Here is a 19620-nt window from a genome sequence, read left to right on the forward strand (position 1 = left end):
CCTGATAATGAAAAACAAGAATAATAACTCAAGTGCAGAACACAAAGAATACCAAGACCTAAGCAGATTACAAGTAAATCTGCCTTATTTCTTTTTTTACACAGTAATTGAAGTGCAGAACACAAACAATAATATGCTTAGCGTTTAAGTATAATGTATTTGAGAGAGATTGATGAGAGAGATGTGTTCTTATTATTGAGAATAGGAGCCCTATATATAGGGATTACAAAGTGCTAGTTCTAATGTTACAAGGAATACCAATCCGTGTAGGATTGGGAAATCTAGAACCTTCTCTCCTATTGCTACTCCTAGTTTGATAAGGCACACTAAATCGATATTCCTTCAACACTCCCCCTTGTGCCGCTTCAAACTTGGTGGTGACGCTTCATCCGTTGCCTCGTTAAAAACCTTGCCAGGTAACAAAAACCCTGTGGGATAAAAATAACCCTGGTCGAAGGACAAAAAGAGCACAACACGTCCTTCACTCTTCGAGATCGAACATGTAGACATCATAACTCCCCCTGATGTCGATATCTCCCCCTGATTGCTATAATCGTGGGAGTTCGGATAACTTTCTCAATCCGATGCTCTTCACATGTTTCTCGAAGGTGGATTTAGGTAACGACTTAGTGAATAAGTCCGCTACATTATCCTCTGATCGGATTTGATTCACTTCAATCTTTAGGAGTGATTGTTGTTGCTGATTATAAAAGAACTTAGGCGATATATGCTTGGTGTTGTCGCCCTTGATGAAACCTAACTTCATTTGTTCAAGACAAGCTGCATTATCCTCATAAATGCATGTAGGTTCATTTGTGGTAGACTTCAAACCACAACTTCCTTGAATGTGTCGAATTACGGACCTTAGCCATACACATTCACGTACAGCTTCATGTAGAGCAATAATCTCTGCATGATTTGAGGAAGTAGCAACAAGGGTCTGTTTTGTAGACCTCCAAGATATCGCAGTGCTTCCCATGGTAAAGACATAACCAGTTTGGGAGCGACCTTTGTGAGGGTCAGAGAGGTACCCTGCATCAGCAAAACCCATCAAGACATCATTGTCGTTTTGATGGAGGGAGATAGGAGAATGCCGGCCACCATGAGCGGTGGCGGCGCCGGCGGCGGCAACATGGCCGGCGGCCATTCCATAGACGGGGGCGTTTTGCCTCTTGGGGTCCAATCCCAATTTTCCGTCATTCCTTTTCTCTCTGTAGGGATAGAATAAGCCCATATCAATCGTACCTCTTAGGTATCGAAAGATTGTCTTTATACCAATCCAATGGCGGCGTGTTGGCGCAGAGCTATGTCGAGCTAACAAGTTCACTGCGAATGAGATATCCGGTCTTGTGCATTGAGCTAAGTACAATAATGCGCCTATTGCACTCAAATAGGGCACCTCGGCCTCTAATGGTTCTTCGTCCTCATCCCTTGGACGAAACGGATCTTTTCCGGGCTCAAGACTACGGCCGATCATGGGAGTACTCGTAGGCTTTGCTTTATCTTCATTAAAGCGCCTTAGGATTTTCTGAGTATATGCAGACTGATGGATCAAGATTCCATCACTACGGTGCTCGAGTTCTAAACCGAGACAAAACCGTGTTTTCCCAAGATCTTTCATCTCAAATTCGGATTTCAAGTATTTAGCAGTTACCTTCAACTCATCTAGAGTTCCAATTAGGTTCATGTCATCTACATAAACTGCTACGATTGCAAATCCGGAACTTGTTCTTTTAATGAACACGCATGGGCATATTTCATTGTTAATATATCCCTTCCCAATCAAGTAGTCACTTAGACGGTTATACCACATCCGTCCGGATTGTTTTAATCCATATAGTGAGCGTTTTAATCTTATTGAAAACGCGCTCCGTGGTTTAGAGCCACTTGATTTGGGTAATTGAAGTCCATCTGGAACCTTCATATATATCTCTGAATCTAGATCCCCATAGAGATATGCTGTAACCACATCCATAAGGCATAATCTTGATATAAGGCATAATTTCCATGACATAATTCTTGGAAAAATAAAAGACTATAAATAAAAATCTGCGGTATTTTGTCTTCATCGCCAGATTTAAAGTCTCTGTGAACTCGAAGTCTTGATCACCATGATGCGACTACCTTCGTAGGTACATTGCAAATTCAGGTCCATTGATCAGACGTTCCATATCAGAAATAGACACCATAAAGAGGATTCTCCCTTGATTGAGGCGCATTGGCGCAATATGCATAGTCCCTAGGACTGGTGGCGTTGGAAAGTGGTGCCCATGGCCAACGTTGGCTCCATGGTTTCCAACCCTATTTCCCTCAAAATCACGCCTCCTACGGTCGTGGGATTGTCGCCTTGAGCGATTACCTTCTTGAGCATTTCGATCGTATGGATCATGACGTCGATGGCGACTTTCTCTAGCCATAGGACGATGCTCGTGATAGCTATCTTGAAGCCTATCAAATCTTCTTTTCACAAGTTCATTGCCATGTCTTTCAGTAGTGACCATAGCTTCAATAAGCTGTTGAAAACTTGTGATTCGCCTTGCATTTACATGAGTCCGGAATAAGTCAGAGGACCTCATAGCATAGACGGGGAAGGTATTGAGGGTTTTCTCAATCAATTGGTCTTCTGTGATTGTTTTTCCACAGAGACGCATCATTGCTTTGATGCTGAGAGCTTCCGAATAAAATTGCATGACAGTGTCAAATTCAGAGAAGCGAAGATCGTTCCATTCTGCTTCTGTATTCGGAAGGATGGAGTCACGAACATTGCCATATCGTTCGCGAAGCGCATGCCAAAGCTTTATGGCGCTATCCTCATTTATGAACTCAAACTGGAGGTCACTATCCATGTGACGTTTCATAAAGGCAAGTGCCTTGGAATTATCTTTCTCAGTTTGAGGGTCTGGAGCTGTTTCTATAAGACAAAGCTCTTGGATTGTATGCAATAAATCACGGGCAATGAGGTGGATCTCGACATCAGTGACCCAAATTAAGTACCTTTTGCCTGCATAATCCAATGGAACAAAATCGAGTTTGTTTGTGTTTGACATCCTGAAAGATGAAAAAAACAAGTTAGTTTCGGAGTCAATGCTTCCACGAAAACTAAATAAGATTTCCGAGCTATGCTACCAAGAAATCGATTTCCAAGAATAATTGGATTAGACCGAAACAATGATGTTTAAATGGTCAAAATCTATGCTCACGAACGCTCTTAGTCCGTAGCTTACGAACGCTCTTAGTTCGTTAAATCGATGCTTACGGACGCTCTTAGTCCCAAGTCTTACGAACGCTCTTAGTTCGTTAATTGCGTGAATCCCCACGATTCCGCTTTTCTCAAAAATCGAACCCACGTTATAAGAAAGGTGGGATGTAGAAGAAGGGAGGTTTTCAAGTCCCCGAGAAAAGAAGAAGAAATATAAATTCTGAAATTATAGGAACTTCAAAACTTACTCTTTTGAATACTTACTTGTATTTGGATCACGCGCGTGTCGATGCAGGCGTGATGGAGCGAAGCAATCCGAGTAGATTCTGTTCTGAACAGCTTGTACCTCGATTGGTGTACAGATCTCAATATGACTCCGATAAGGCTGAAATTCGGAGGTTAGATGGAGGAGACAGAGACGAACAACTTTGATGAAGAAAGTTTTTCGATCTGAGCTTCCGAACTAGACGTTTCGAGGCTTGCAAGAAGACGGATGTGCACAGGAACGGGAAAAAGATGCAGTGGGTGTGCGTTGGCTTGTTTACGCAGCAGGGATGCTTCGGTGGCAGCAGGCTGGAACGCAGGGCTGCAGGGAGGGGGCAGCAGGGGCTGCTGTGCAAGGTTGCAAGCGCACGGGCGCTCGGGCTGCAGCGAAGGCTCGGCTAGCTCGAGCTAGGGGCTGATTTGTGAATGAGTTTTGGTTTTCTGTTTTGTGGTTAGAGTCGTGCTGATAACGTGTTTAAGTATAATGTATTTGAGAGAGATTGATGAGAGAGATGTGTTCTTATTATTGAGAATAGGAGCCCTATATATAGGGATTACAAAGTGCTAGTTCTAATGTTACAAGGAATACCAATCCGTGTAGGATTGGGAAATCTAGAACCTTCTCTCCTATTGCTACTCCTAGTTTGATAAGGCACACTAAATCGATATTCCTTCAACACTTAGCTTCTTTTTTTTCATTATCAAACTCTTACCTTATTTTTCTTCAGCACATTGTTGATGTCTTCATGAGACCATAATCTACTACGTTTGCCTGGCTCTTTGGGAGACTGTTCACGAACAATTTCCCAGCCCAATTCTTGTAGCAAATCATGCATCGACAGTTCGTTGTTGGAGATACTTATGAGAGATCTATCAGCAAGTACATCTGAACCAATGACAGGGTCTAGCTGGCAATAGTCTAGTATTTGTGTCACACGATCCTTATCCTTCCCCTTGTAAAAGCAAGCAATATGTAGGAATATTTCTTGGTCTTTTTCATCCAGTCCATCAAAACTAATCCGAAGCACCTCAATAATGCGTTTGTCTGGTGTGTTCTTTAGCCTATCTATTGCACTTGCCCATTTATCAGCGCTTCTACCAAATAGAAAAGAACCTAAAACCACGAGAGCCAATGGAAGCCCCTGAGCATACCCTATAATATCATAGCACAGATGCAAATAATCTTCTGGTGGGGGACATTTCTTAAAAGCCTTCAAACTCAAAAGTTGAAGTGCTTCATCACAGTTTAAGCCGTTAGCCTTGTACGTAGCATCAACATCATGTGCCTTTAACAACTGAAAATCTGTGGTGGTTATGATAATTCTAGTCCCTGGACCAAACCAGTTGCGACTTCCAGCCAATTTCTCTAATTGTGTCAACTGATCCACATCATCAATAACAACAAGCACCTTTATTCTACACAACTGCCTTTCTATCATAGCAGCTCCTGTGTATTCATCGTCTATATTTTCAATTTTAGCCACCAGGATTCTGGAAAGAAGTTTTTCTTGTAGAGAAACTAGGCCATTCTTTTTAGACATTTCTCTAACATTGGAAAGAAAGCAGGTTCGGTCAAAATCCTGGCAAATTTCATCATGGATAGCTCGAGCAAGTGTTGTCTTACCTATGCCCCGCATGCCATGGATCCCTATAAAACGCACCCCACCAAGCCGCGGACATATGTAATTGCTGAATAAATCATCAATGCGGGAATTCATTCCTATGAAGCCCTTGTCAACACTTGAAGATGTATACACGGACTTCTTTAGTATGTGATTAACAATTTCGTCAATTAGGTTTGTTGGATATCTGAGAAAATTTAGATAAAATTAATTGTGAGTTAAAAACTTAGTAATGTAACAGAAGCAGCAAAAACAATATAAGCATTTGGCAACATTAAGTAAATGCAAAACCAATTTAAATCATAAAAGAATAGTTCATTTTAAAAAGAAGAGATTATCGTGCTCTCAAAAGGATGGGATTGAATATCTGTATCTACTTTAGCAAGGAAACATATAAAGGTATGAGTAGTATGGAGGAAGGAGACTTACCCACCCGTAAAATCCCAGCCAGAAAGATTGGCTACCTCAGTCAAAGCAGCTCTCCAGGCATTTAGTCTGTTCTCATTCTTCCCATGAACTTCTTCATGTTCCGTTACTTCTACTTGGGTTTTCCTTTTGAGCTCAAAACTTCCCGTTTGGTGCCTCACATCAGATGGATCCACCCAGAAGAAGACGGGGAGGACTTGTTGGCCCATGTCTTTCATGCATTGAATAATCTTGACGAGTTCATCCAAGCACCATGACGAAGAAGCATAGTTCCGTGAGAGAATGACAATCGCACATCTAGACTCCTCAATTGCAGCTAAAAGTGCAGGCCTAATGGATTTTCCTCTATCAAGATATGGGTCATCCCGAAAGGTGATAATTCCTCTCTGAGCTAGTGCAGTATACAGATGATCGGTAATACCATAGCGGGTATCTTCCCTGATGTAGGACGAGAATGGACTCAGTTTAGCCGAAAAACCATAAAAGTAAAGAAGCGGTGTAGAATCAAGAAGAGTGATTGGAAAATAGGTAACTCACGTGTAATCAGGTTACTAGCCGCTGGAATATTCAAGAAGATTTGGTTTTGGACTTTTCGGGTTTCTCGTGCGAAAAGTCAGGTTTTGATTTTGAATCAGATTTGACTAACTTTTGGCCAGAATGTCCGTTTGAAACGCATGATACCTTTCCAGAATGGGAACGACGAGATCTTCAAGACTCACTTTAGTGAGCCCTATCAGATTTAGGCCAAAATGTATCGTCTTAATTATCCGATTCGTGATTTAATATTTTTAGGTTAGTTTTACATTCTTTTTATTTTAGGTTTTCTAGTTTATTTTGGATTTGTTTTGTTTTAATCCATGGGCTTTAGGGTTTCATTGTTAGTCGCCCTAGGGTTTCTTTTCCCATATATAAGCAACCTTAAACGGCTGCAGAACTATCTTTTATCATATTATCAATCAAAATTGAGATTTTTCTCTCTTTCTCTGGTGGATTCCAGAATTATGTCTTTTAGGGTTTATCGCTTGTAAACCCCGTTACTTCCGCCCGCGTCATTCCCCCCTGAAATTGAGAAAGACATCGTATTTCCATTGACGACGAGAAGAGGCTGACGCCATCGATCTCCTAATCGGAATTGAATCAGAGTCGCCTGTTGTGTTGTTCACGGAAATACTCTCTTTCTAGTCAATTCCCGGACTTGATTCCACTTTCCAGCTAAAAAGGCCTCACATTCTATTTTGAATATAATATTCAAATTTTTTTTTTTTTTGGGGATAATGACTATTTACACAATTTTAGTATAAAAATTGCCCACTTACATAAACACTTTAAGAAATTGCCCATTTACCCAAACACTCTAAGAAGAGATCATTTCCCTAATACCCAATTAATGTTATAAAGTAGGGAGAAGATAGAGAGAGAATAGTAGGGAGAAAGTAGAAGTATATCATTCAGTCTCATTAGCCTCCTATATATAGAGGTAGGGTTTATATCAAAATACACAACTAATGAGTATTTACGTGGATAGCCATATAGATAATAATATTTACAACACTCCCCTTGGATGTCCACCAATGAATGGTGATATTGGACGCGCTTATTGTTGCCTCGTTAAAAACCTTGCCAGGTAACAAAAACCCAGTGGGACAAAAATAACCCTGGTCGAAGGACAAAAAGAGCACAACGCGCATATGTCCTAGGTAGCATGCTTCTGGATGCTCCCCCTGATGAGAATCTCCCCCTGATTGTTGCAAGCCTTATTTATGTATGCAATAAGCTACATGTACCATGTATAGTGGTTTGATGTGTCTATCACTAAAGTGAGACCATGTGTGCTTTGCATATGGGGGCTCATCACAAATTTTCATAGCTGCAAAGTTTAAGCAATACCAACAAAACGAGACGATTTTCAATAAGCCTTACCTCATATGATAAGGTTAGAAAACAATCTCATATGCTTAAAATCATACACAAAGTAATAGCTAAACAATATAAAGAAATTGACACATTTAACTTTGTATAGTTTAAAACATTGAAAAATCATCATGGTATACCTAGCCATACATATCAATATCTTTGCGTATTGACATGTCTCATATAAGCTCTTCAAGAGCTCTAAGTCATTCATAACTTTGTGAAAGTTAGAATATGTTGCAACTAGACCTGTAAATGGACCGGATTTTGATCCGGACCCGCTCCAGATCCATAGCTATTAAACGGGTTTGGATCAAACATTTTGATCCGTTGATCCATTAATGATCCGAATCCGTTAACCCGTTTAATAAATGGATCGGATTTAGATTTAGGTCGATCCGATCCGTTAATGATCCGACCCGTTTTAGTAATAAAAAAATATTATTTTTATTAATATATTATTATTTTTTTAAAATATAAAATATAAAATATTAAAGATTTCTAATATTACTTTTTTGCATAAATCTAAGAGGCAGTCTTCGTAATTTTATTTTTGGTAATACTCTTCATGTAGATCATGTTATTTTAATATTTTATTAATATCTTATGAGATATTATGATATAAATTTAATATTACTATTTAAAATTTAAAAATATTTGAAATTATAAACGGATCGGATTAGCGGATCGGGTATCCGTTAATCCGACGGATACGGATTTGGATCGAGGTATCAATGATCCGCCGGGTTAACGGAGCGGGTTTGGATCAAATTTTTTTTTTAGTAAACGGATTTGGATTTAGGTTGATCCGATCCGAACCCGGTCCATTTACAGGCCTAGTTGCAACATTATAATCACAATTCGAATTCAATAGTAGTCTCGTCATAGTACTCATTAAGGCAATTTAGATCTCGTTGACTAGAACGAAATGAGTACATATGACGAGACTACTAATGAGGAAGTAGGGAGAAGATAGAGAGAGAATAGTAGGGAGGAAGTAGAAGTATATCATTCAGTCTCATTAACCTCCTTTATATAGAGGTAGGGTTTACATCAAAGTACACAACTAATGAGTATTTACGTGGACAGCCATATAGATAATAATATTTACAACAATTAATTATTTTTTAATTTCTTTTTATTTATTTTTGGGACATTTTTGCCCTCTCCTTCTTTATCACCTAGAGAGAGAAGTCACCGGACTCCGGCGACCGGTGAAGGGACTCTGGATTCCGGCGTCCGAATTTATTGCCCCCAATAATACCCAGTAATCATATTATTGCCCCCCAATAATCATATTATTGGCCCCCAATAAATATATTATTATCCCTCAATAATCATATTATTGCCCCCCAGTAAACATATTATTGCCCCCCAGTAATAATATTATTGCCTCCCAATAAATTTTCTATTGAGGGTAAATAATCATTGAAAAATATAAATGTTCTCAGAAATAACTAACAATACGAACACTGTGGCATTAGCAATTCCCCTTGTAGGGGCATTTTTTATCAAGGCTGTACGGCAGTGAAATCAGTATGGCCGAACCTAAAATCTTGTCCCCTTTGTCTGAGTTAGCGAAGACTAGACCCAGCAAACTTCGAAGGGTTAAAAATCCTAGGAAGCTTGCTGTTGTGTTCTTCCCGGCAGCTCCTTGTATATGCAGACAGTGAATTGAACATTCCAAGAAAGGCTTGGCAAGATGCATGTGGCGTGGGAGCTAGAAAAACATGAGTTTGAGAAGAAGAGATTTCAGCAACGATCTGATTTCTGGGTTTTGGTTTAAGGTTGATTGGGGGGAATTTATGGCTAGGGATTCAGAGATAGGGCTTGATCTCTTGCTTGATGTTTCTGGGTTGTTGTGGCTTCTGTCCTTCTAGTGGGAGAGAGGAAGCTTGGGAGAAGAAGAGTGCTAGAGAGCTTGCTAGCCCACTCCGTTCTCCTCACTTTGGTTAATAGCAGTAGCTATTTATATGCAGTTCCAACAGCTAAAGGATTTTGGTGGAAGGTCTCTACTGCTGGGTAAAGAGAAGGCTTGGGTTAAATGCATGTATTGGATTTTGTAATGCTTCTTGGTCTATCAGGTCTTGTCTAAAAAAGAGTATGGAATAGGCTTGGCAGATTTTCTGCCGTGAAATATGCTGTTGGGATTACAATCCCAAGATTGCTGGGATTACGGGTTATGTTATGCAGCTAGGAACAAGAATCCTATGTTTAGCATTTACTGTTTTGTTTGGTTCTAAAGGATTTGGGCTTAGGTTTTTGGGCTCTCTCTCTTCTTCACTTACCCGTATTAAGAGTTAGGCCGTTAGGCATGAATTTTGGTCCCAAGTTCACAATTATCAACGAGCCTAAAACTAATAACGGGTCTCATGCAATTCCGTTACCTTCCATACCGCACCCATTCTTGTAAGCCCCAAATGTGTGAATGTGGCTTGGGTCCACGTGCGTGGCGTGATGTTTGCGGGTGTAATTTGCCTCGAAATATGAATTGGGCTTAAAGCATTAATTGGGCTTGTTAGCTGGAAATTTGGGTGTCAACAGTAGCCCCCTTGATTATGTAGGTCGTGCAAGCATGTTACGGGCTACATAATCAAATCCGAAGACTCATTGCATGATATATTAGCTTGAAAGATATGTTGGGTTGCAAATCCTCCGGATACGAGCTACGACTTAAAAATAAATGCTTCTCATCATCGGACTCCCAAAAGGAAAGAGTCCAGCCTCCATTCACCTTTCTTTTAGGAACGTGGTCTTGGCCCGTGAAACTGATTATGCTTTTCTCATCTTTTGGTTCCACAAGACGTCTTTCTTCTCAAGAGTCAGACCCTCGACCTAATGAAAGAAGGCTATTCTCCTTTCAAATTTCTTTGGCTTGAGAGACTCCATCTCCACTCCCTTACTCTTTTACAGAAAAAATCGAGTGTGTCGGGCCCATTGATAGAGCCAATTTGCGATTCCTTTTGTGCTTGGTAAGCTTGGTCGACTGCATCCTCTTTTGCTCGGTGCAATAATCTCCATCCTCTATTGTCTGTGTCCTTTTTCTTCTCTCTTTCTCTTCTCCTTCCTTTTTCTTGATTCGGTATCTGCTGTTATTGTAGCCTTATATTGGTTCACGCAATATCAACTTGCCAACGCGATTGCTTGTTGCTCAATGATATTGCCGATTTGCTGCCGTGATTAATCTGTTGCATGTCGTGTGCTTTGTTCTGGCATTATCAATTCTGCTGCTGTAATTGCTTGTCACCTTAGCTATACTGGTTCGTTGCTGTGACTGACCTGCTACTGCTATGATCAATTTTGCTATCAGCATTGATTTGCTACCACGTGTTTTGGAAGGTACCCAACCTGTAAGAATTTCCTCCCATTCATAACACGTCCTGATTTTTTCTTTTACTGCCATGACAGCGACAGGATTGATACAACAGGGTATTATTGGCTATGTCTTCTCAGCTTGGGCTCAATGGCCTTAATTTTTTTGCTTCGTTCTTTGCTTGATGCGTGATAATAGATTGATTTGGCATGAGTGGCTTGGACTATTTCTTCTCTGTATTATGCATGGAGTTTTCTTTTTATTGCTGTAATTGCAATTAAACATGATGGAGCTTGCTGTTAGTCTATTTGGTTCATCATGTAAATTGCTTCTATTAGCTTGCCTGGGCTATGTGGATTCAATAGTTTCAATTTTAGCTTAGTCCCTTGCTCGGCGTGTGATTATGGATTGGTTGAGGGTGGAGTAGCTTGGATTCTTTTCTTTTGGCATTATGCGTGGAGTTTTTACTGTTGTGATTGCAATGGAACATGATGTAGCTTGGTATCATATAGTTTAGTTCATCATGTAAATTGCGCCTGTTAGCTTTGATTGACCATGTTGGTTTTAGTTTTGCTTGGTTCCTTGCTTAGAGTGTGAACGACATGTAGCTTGGCGTGTAGTAGCTTTGCTTGGGGTGTGTGCTTTGGTAGCTTGAGCTTGTGGCCATCTTAAGCATTTTGAGAGGGAATCACTATTAAAAAAGAATGAGCTTGATTGCTTGGCATGGCCCTCATATGTTCCATGGTAGATGCACGACCTTAAGAGAGGAGCGTGGCATGGCTTGTGTATGTATCTCTAATGTTTGTATGCTTACAATTACTTTTACTTAGCATAAGCTTGTTTAAGTATTGGCGTGTTTCTCTTGGTCGTGTATCTGCTTGGCTTGAGCATGAGCAAGTGCTTGGCATGATGTTTGAGTGGCGTGAGCACAAGCTTGGCATTAGCATGGACTTGGCATGATATATTTGTTCATAGAGCTAGGTTAATATGCCATGTATTAAGCATGAAATTTCTTGTGATTGCCACCTTATATAGGGTTTAAACATATTTGGGCTCAGATTTCATTGATTTCTTGTTTGCCTCTACACCTTATAGATCCATCTCAACAATGATTTTTCTTCTAGAAAATCAGGTTTTCTCCGTGATGCTTTGAGGGAGAAATTAACAGCTTGGATTCAAGATTTTCGGCCTTTAATCAAAACATGTACGGGACATTTAAATGGTAATATTTGATGTGAAGCATGGGCACTAAATTTGGTGATAGACCAGATATGTAAATGCTTGTGTAGAGTAATAAAGGCTTAAAGTATGGCTATGGTTGCTGAATTTTGTATGAGTAGCAATATTTGGATCTGATGTTGAAATCATTGCTTGTGAAAGTTTGTATAATGCTTGCTGGACCGTAAATGCTTGCGCTTATGAGTTCTCCACATTTTTTGCTTTAGATGAGATACCTTGTGCATGAACTCTGATTTCACAAAATTGATTACGGCAGCTTTTGTTTCAGCAGTAGAGTAGTAGAGGCCAATGACACAGGATATGAGAGTATCAATTCCGATGATAAACTAGATGTCAGTAAACGGTGGAAGCTTTGAACACAGTAATGAAGTGAGCTTTAGCTTGATCAAGGTAACTGAATTCCTTTTTTTTTTTGCTTGAATTGCTTAGCTTGCTTTTCCTTCATTGTCACAGATTTGCATGATCATGTGCCTGACTAGCATATCTGAGTCATATACATTCTTTTTGCTATATCTTGCTTGGTGTTATCTTCTAGATCAATAAATGCTTTGATGTAGGATTTTCATTTGTATAGGATTTCTTTGTGGCTTGGCTTTGGCTTGCTTACTTATTTTAGCATGCTCTCTGTGGATTTGTATGACTTATGGTAGCTGTGATAACACATTAACCACACACAACCCTGACTTTATTGCAATGGTGCTAGCTTTGTCATTGCTTTGATTGGCTGCTAGGAATTAGCTTACAGGGCTAAATCATTGCATTGTGGTCGTCACGATATCCAGGTGAGCATCAATACAAGAATCTTCTTGTGAAATATGCTTGCATTTGATTATTCAAAGTTGTATTCTTGAATGCAATTGAAACATCAGTCGATCTGTGAACTCTTTATGCTTGCTGCTGGGATTTGAATTTGCTCAATAATCACAACGATTGATTGATAGTATATGAATATGGATATTGCTTGTCAAGAATTGAAGTTAACAGTGATATAGCATGAATATGCATGGCATGTTTTTCTGTGGCTTGTTTTAATTGTTGCAGTTATTACATAACATACTTTGTTTTGTTGCTAGGATTGTGATGTAACCTGCCTTTGTGAGCCCTTTTTTTTGCTATCCATTTGTGAGCCTTTTCTATTTTACTGCTATAATTGTGAAAATGAATGATATAACATGGCATTGCTTGGCTTGGTATATGTAAATTTTAGTTTCTTAGCTTGGCCTGAACATGTTACTGATACTTATATCAGTAATTTGCTTGGCTTGGATTTCCTTTGGTTTGCATGGCTTGGTCTTGCTTGATTAGCTTTGATATTGAAAACAAAAAATATCTTTGCTTTAGCTTTGTTTATGTTTCAATTGAACTTGTGAGTCATGCTTGGGCATATTCTAGGCATGAGATTTTGATGGCTTGAGCTGGCACGTTGGCATTGAAAAGAATGAGTTCAATTGTTTTGCATGGTTCTCTCATGGTTACTTAGTGGAAGCACTAGTTTGAGAGAGAGTAGTTTGTATGCTCGGCATGGTTGTCTTGGTTGTGATCCGATTGGCATATGTGGTGTTCTGGGTACTAGCTTGGCATGATGTTTGTTTAAAGGGTTAGAAGTATTTGTTGCTTGATAGGAAGGTGCTTTTGGTTATTGAAATTTGGTCTGGTCATTTTAAGAAGAATCGAGATTTGGTCCTAGCATGATAAGAGGTTGTCACAACAGCAAGAGATTGTTTAGAAAAAATTTGGTTTGAATAAGGTTAAAAATAGGTTAGAATGTTGGTTTGACGAAGTAAGATTATCACAAAATGGTTTGAAAAAGACTATTGATTATATGACATGGCAGAGGCAGGTGTTGCTTTTACAGCGGCGTTTGGCAATTTAGGTTTTCGTATTGTCTTGCTTGACTCTCCAGGCATATATGTCTTGATTAATTTGTTGATCTGTAAGGAATTTGGCTTGGTAAGGGAATGCGTTCGTGTGATGTCTACTTGCTTGTTTTTGTTTGAATTGATTCAATTAGTGACCGTTACGCTTGGGCATGTCTTAGGCATGTGCTTTGGTGGTATGAGCTTGTGACTTCCTCAAGTTTCTTCAATGGTCGAATGAGAGTGCATTAGCTTTAGCAAGCATGAGCTTGGATGTATTGGCTTGGTGTGACTCTCATTTGGTTTTCGATGCATATACGATCTTGCAAGATAAGAGCTTGGAGTGACTTGCATTTTTATGCTTCTTGTTAGTTCTTTAATGGATGCACGACCTTAGAGAGAAGCTTGGCATGATTGGTGTTTGTATGATTATATACTTAAGAATATTTTTTGCTTGGCGTAAGTTTCTTTAGGTATGGCTTGTTACTCTTGGCCATGGATCCGCTTGGCTTGAGCATGAGCTTGGCATGAGCATGTGCTTGGCATGATGTATGAATGGTATGAGCATGAACTTGGTATTGTGTAGATGGATTTTTGATTATTCGAACATCATAAGAACTTTGACTTTTTTTTTTTTTTTTGGATTTTCAAAGTCATGATGCCTTGAATGGGCAGAATGTGATTAGAACTGATCCAGCAGTAGCGTGTTTGGAAGCCTTAAATTCTAGTTTGTATTTTCCAATGAATCAATAGATTATAGGCTTGTGCTTTTCATCATGAATCATTTTTCACCAAGCCCCCCAAGTATACCTTACTTCAAGCAAAACCAATCTTTTGCATGTAACACGGCAGTGACACAATACCACAGATATGCATGCGTAAAGGCTATCATGTTTGCTCGCAGGTCTTGATTCATGCTTGAGTTACATAGTAGAGATTTAAGCTCGGGTCTAATTTGATATAGCTAGCATGTTCCGACTATACTCTCATGTCGATTGATTACTTGTTGACTAATCACTGGCTTGGCATGGATTGAAATTGTTGAATTAGGATTTAGTAGGAATTGCAGTTGTTGCATGAACTTCTGCTGGAATTGCTTTAGTACAAGTTTTAATGAATGTATGTGTGCTCGATTGATTACAATGATGAGCTATTTTGGCTAGAAGGAATAAAGACAACGGGTAATGAAAACTGGTTAGAAGTGTTTATTTTCTTCATCTAACAAAAATGAAGGGGAATGACATTAGATGTCCGATTATAAGAATGGATGGCATTTTTAGTAAAGGGGGGATAGACTCAGATATTGAAAGTATTATGGTGCAAAGTTTGGTTTTGAGAATATGCATGTATGCTTGATCGTCTGAAATCAGTAGTGCATGGAAGCTTGAATCTTGAATAAGTGCTTGTTGATCTTTGAGTTTAAATAATACTTTGCTTGCTCAAATTCTTCGAATTGAATTGTTTTTCTTCTATGGTCAGATATGATTAGCATGCTAAAAGTTCAGTTTCTTCGTAGATGTATTTGAACGTCATCTTTATTCCCAGTAGTAAAATGGGTCCAGCTGTTGATCTCAGATCTTCAGGCTTGCAAGGAAGTGAATACCATGATATACAGCTTAGAATATTTGAGTTACATAATGGCTTGTTTTTATTTTTGAGCTCCTTTTAGCATGGTGGTGCATTGTGACTTGCATGATTTACTAGGGACTGGATCATGAATGGGGAATGTTATAGTCTTGGCTTTGTTTCAGCAGTGAACTTTTCTTTTCGTTTTAAATTGTCTACGCATCTAAGCAGCTTGAAATGCTTAAATTGCTTGGGACGTTGCTTGAGTTGCGTGATGCTCAGTCCATTTTGCTTTACTGATGCGAGGAAACAGACTTATGATCTTCCATTTTTTTTTCTTCAACAAAGTGAATGTTGAGCTTGATTCTTCTGTACGCTTGAGAGACTTATTTTCAAATTAAGATTGTAAATTTTGCATGTGTGTGCCTGATATGAATATGCTTGAGATCCGTCAGTAATCTAATAGTTCTTTTCTTCAAAATTGCTTGTTGCTGGTTGGCTTTGGTATATAGATCTAGAAGGGTGCTCTTGAATGATGCAATAGATTGAAATGGTATGATTGTTGAGAACGGATATGCTTAAGGTGTTGTCGGGATTTAGATGTTGATTTTCATCGATATAATTTAGAGCTGGTTTAAAAAGGGAATGATTTTGCCTGATTTAAATATTTTTTTGCTTTCAGATGGGATCAGCTTGATGCATGAATATGAGGCTCAAAAGTTTAGGAAGGATGAGCTGCTGTTAAAGGTAATTAACATAAACTAACTCATCAGCCTCCAAGTGCAGTAGCTTGATTAGAAGAACAAGATTTGACTTTGCTCTGCATGTTTTCCGGCAATGAATATCAATTGAGAAGTGTGAAGGGCTTGTGCTTACAGCCATAAGCTTGTTTGCATCACTTTGAAGGTTGTTGCTTGACTATATCTGGTGGTGTTGTGACAGCAAAAACATAGATAGTTTGAAGAAAATTGTCATCCTGCCATGGAATAAGAGCATGATTTTTTTTTTTTTTTTTAAGCATAGAGCACTGCTATGAAATGGAGGGAGTCGTGGTTAAATCATAGCATGTTTTTGAAATTCATTAAGCAAAGCCCCCAAGTATTCTTGCATGAAGCTTGAAATTTCTTTTGCAAAAAAGGATAGCTTTGAAATTTAGTATACTGAGCTTGATTTAGGCCCTGTATTAGCACAAATAAAGACTGATATTTTGTCTTTAATGCTATCGGTAAGTTTTATGAAAAATCTGGTAAATAGGTCCAAAATGCTTGAAAAGTGGCTAAACAAAGGTAGGATAGTTCTGTGGTGCTATTGGTTGTGATACTTGCAGGGTGTTTATATGTTGCTCCCAGCAATGGTAGTCAAGATTAGCGTGACATATGTTCAGTAAGGAAGAAGCTAGCCGCTGGGATCATGGCCTAATTCACAGGCAAAAGGTTCAAACCTTATCAAATCTGGAAGAAATGCATCAACTAGTGATGAGGTTGTTTGTGTTGGTTTTGTTGAAGCCTCAAGGTGAGATAGCTTTTTGAGAAATAGGACTCTTAATTTGTTCACTCAATATTGAAGCTTGAATAATGAGTGAATAAATTTGATTTTGACAGCTTTCATGATTCCTGTTACAGAAACTCATGGATTGAAGTCTCATAGTCAATACAATAAGCAACAAGCTTGTCTTGCTATGAGTATTGGCATGTTCATCAAGAGAGCTCCCTTTGAATGCATCTGATAGATATTGTCAATGGTAAAGCATGAGTGGTTTGAAGCGAGCATGGAAAATTTATGGAGTAAAATGCTGCTGTTAAGGAAGCTGAGGTGGAAACATAGCCTAGTCCCCAGTGGAGTCGCCAAAAATGTAGGGGCATTTTTTATCAAGGCTGTACGGCAGTGAAATCACTATGGCCGAACCTAAAATCTTGTCCCCTTTGTCCGTGAAATCTGCTGTTGGGATTACAATCCCAAGATTGCTGGGATTATGTGCTGCTGGGATTATGGGTTATGTTATGCAGCTAGGAACAAGAATCCTATGTTTAGCATTTAATGTTTTGTTTGGTCCTAAAGGATTTGGGCTTGGGTTTTTGGGCTCTCTCTCTTCTTCACTTACCCGTATTAAGAGTTAGGCCGTTAGGCATGAATTTTGGTCCCAAGTTCAAAATTATCAACGAGCCTAAAACTAATAACAGGCCTCATGCAATTCCGTTACCTTCCATACCACACCTATTCTTGTAAGCCTCAAATGTGTGAATGTGGCTTGGGTCCACGTGCATGGTGTGATGTTTGCGGGTGTAATTTGCCTCGAAATATGAATTGGGCTTAAAGCATTAATTGGGCTTGTTAGCTGGAAATTTGGGTGTCAACAACCCTAAATCACTTTGACAGAACAAAAATCAAGAAACAGAGAACAGAAGTTGAATCTAAAGTCAATTTCTATATCAATCTGATTTGATCATTAGATACACACCAGACGGTCAACTATCTGCATATAATCAACTTATTACTCTCAGCCAAGGACTAAAAAATCAAAATTTTCGGCGATATTTCGCCAAAATTTTCGTTTTTTTCACTTGTCGAAATTTTCGTAACCTTCCGTGTAGATTTCGACCGATATTTTGGAAATTTCCCGAAATTTCTGGAAATATCGCAATTTTGGCGATATTTTGCGAAATTTTGGGTATTTTTTTTGGAACCTTCGACTGATATTTTGGAAATTTTCCGATATTCCCGATATTTTGTGAAATTTTGGTTATTTTTTTTGAAACCTACATAGTTAGCCTAAACTTCAAATCAAAAAATCAACAAGGACACCAAGGCTTGAACCGTGGTCACTCCATTGCCCTTTGAGAGCCTTGGCCAACTCTGCTGCACATACACTCATGTTATCTTTGCACCATTCTAATATATATTCATTTAGTCTACGAATCTGATAACTTCGGTACATGTCCAATCAATAACTAACATAGAACAATCTATTACATTTTGAATTTTATTTACCAAATTTTCAAAAAATTTATAACAACATTTCAATTTTGAACTTCTATAAATAGGGTTTAGGGTTCCACTCATTCCTTGCACCGAAAGAACAAAGTTTCTTTCTTCTTTCTTTTACTACTTCTTCACTCTATAATTATGGTAAGTAATAAGTTAATATTATTAACCATTTAGTTCTTATTGTTTATTCAGCATTTACCGTTTCATCTTAAATTATTATAGATTACTATATAACAATGTTTATTCAAGGTTTTCTTTTTCATATATAGCAGACAACTGATAAAACAAACATATCCAAAAGTTTCACTTAAAATTTCCATATTTTTCTTCAAATTTTCATCATTTTTCTTTATTTTTTATCGAAATCGATATATCCTCGATATTTCTGTCGAAATTTCCATTTTCGAGACCATTGATATTTCCTCGATCCTCAATATTTTAGTCATTGCTGTCAGCAAACTGCAATTCATTGATTTACACATAACAAAATGGACCATAATCAAAGTCTCAAAACACAAGCAATAAACAGATAACCAACATGAAAGAATCAAAGCATCACAATCCAGGTGGAGGTAAACTAGTATCGTTGCTGACATGCATTAAAGTGGCATGGACATAATATAAATTAATCTCATCATTATTGACCTTGAAATTTACAGAACGGCATGCTTCATGCATATCAAGCTAACCTCCACAGACACAAAAAAAGAAGCTAACCTCCGATTTCTGATCATACAACAACAAACCAAAATATCAGCTATAAAATCACAGGCCAAGCATGAACAATTGGAATTAAGTAGATCACGAATCATCATCAATTGGAACAAAACCCATTACGCTAAGATCCTCCAAATCCACTCTAAACACAACAACCAAGCCAATTTTCAAAAATCAAACAATTCAAAACAGAAGATTATCAGAATGAGAACCACGGTGATATGAGACATTGTTCTTCACACAATTTGGTATATATAAAGCAGGTTTGGCGAACCGGAAAAAAGGTAGCCTTCAATTCACTGTCAAAAGCCTCTAAATATGAAGATAGATCACAACCCCATAGGGGAGGATCCGACTCCAAACCCGGTTGAGTTGGTGGTGGGCGCGCGGAGAATCAGAATAGGGAATCAGAGGCCGATAGGCACCGGAGCTGGAGAGTTCGGTGTAGAAGGAGCAGAGGTCGGCGTGGCGGACGTCGAATGTGGGACGGAGATCGGAGAATGAGGACGCAGAGGTCAAGGT

The 19620-nt window shown here is 38.8% G+C and overlaps 2 protein-coding genes across 3 annotated transcripts in view; both read right to left on the reverse strand.

Annotated features, from left to right (window-relative positions):
- LOC112182268 (TMV resistance protein N) overlaps positions 1-19620 on the reverse strand; it is an 81291-nt gene that overhangs the window by 53905 nt on the left and 7766 nt on the right. The gene's annotated exons all lie outside the window — the stretch shown is intronic.
- LOC112182262 (disease resistance protein RUN1) lies at positions 13-6697 on the reverse strand. The gene is made up of 4 exons (XM_040512630.1): positions 6568-6697; positions 5515-5949; positions 4144-5272; positions 13-137 (listed from the first exon to the last, which is right to left on the reverse strand). The coding sequence occupies exons 1-3, from the start codon at positions 6624-6626 to the stop codon at positions 4165-4167; spliced, it is 1602 nt and encodes a 533-aa protein (XP_040368564.1). The 5' UTR covers positions 6627-6697; the 3' UTR covers positions 13-137; positions 4144-4164.

This window comes from Rosa chinensis, chromosome 1, assembly GCF_002994745.2.
Source record: "Rosa chinensis cultivar Old Blush chromosome 1, RchiOBHm-V2, whole genome shotgun sequence".
NCBI lineage: Eukaryota > Viridiplantae > Streptophyta > Magnoliopsida > Rosales > Rosaceae > Rosa > Rosa chinensis.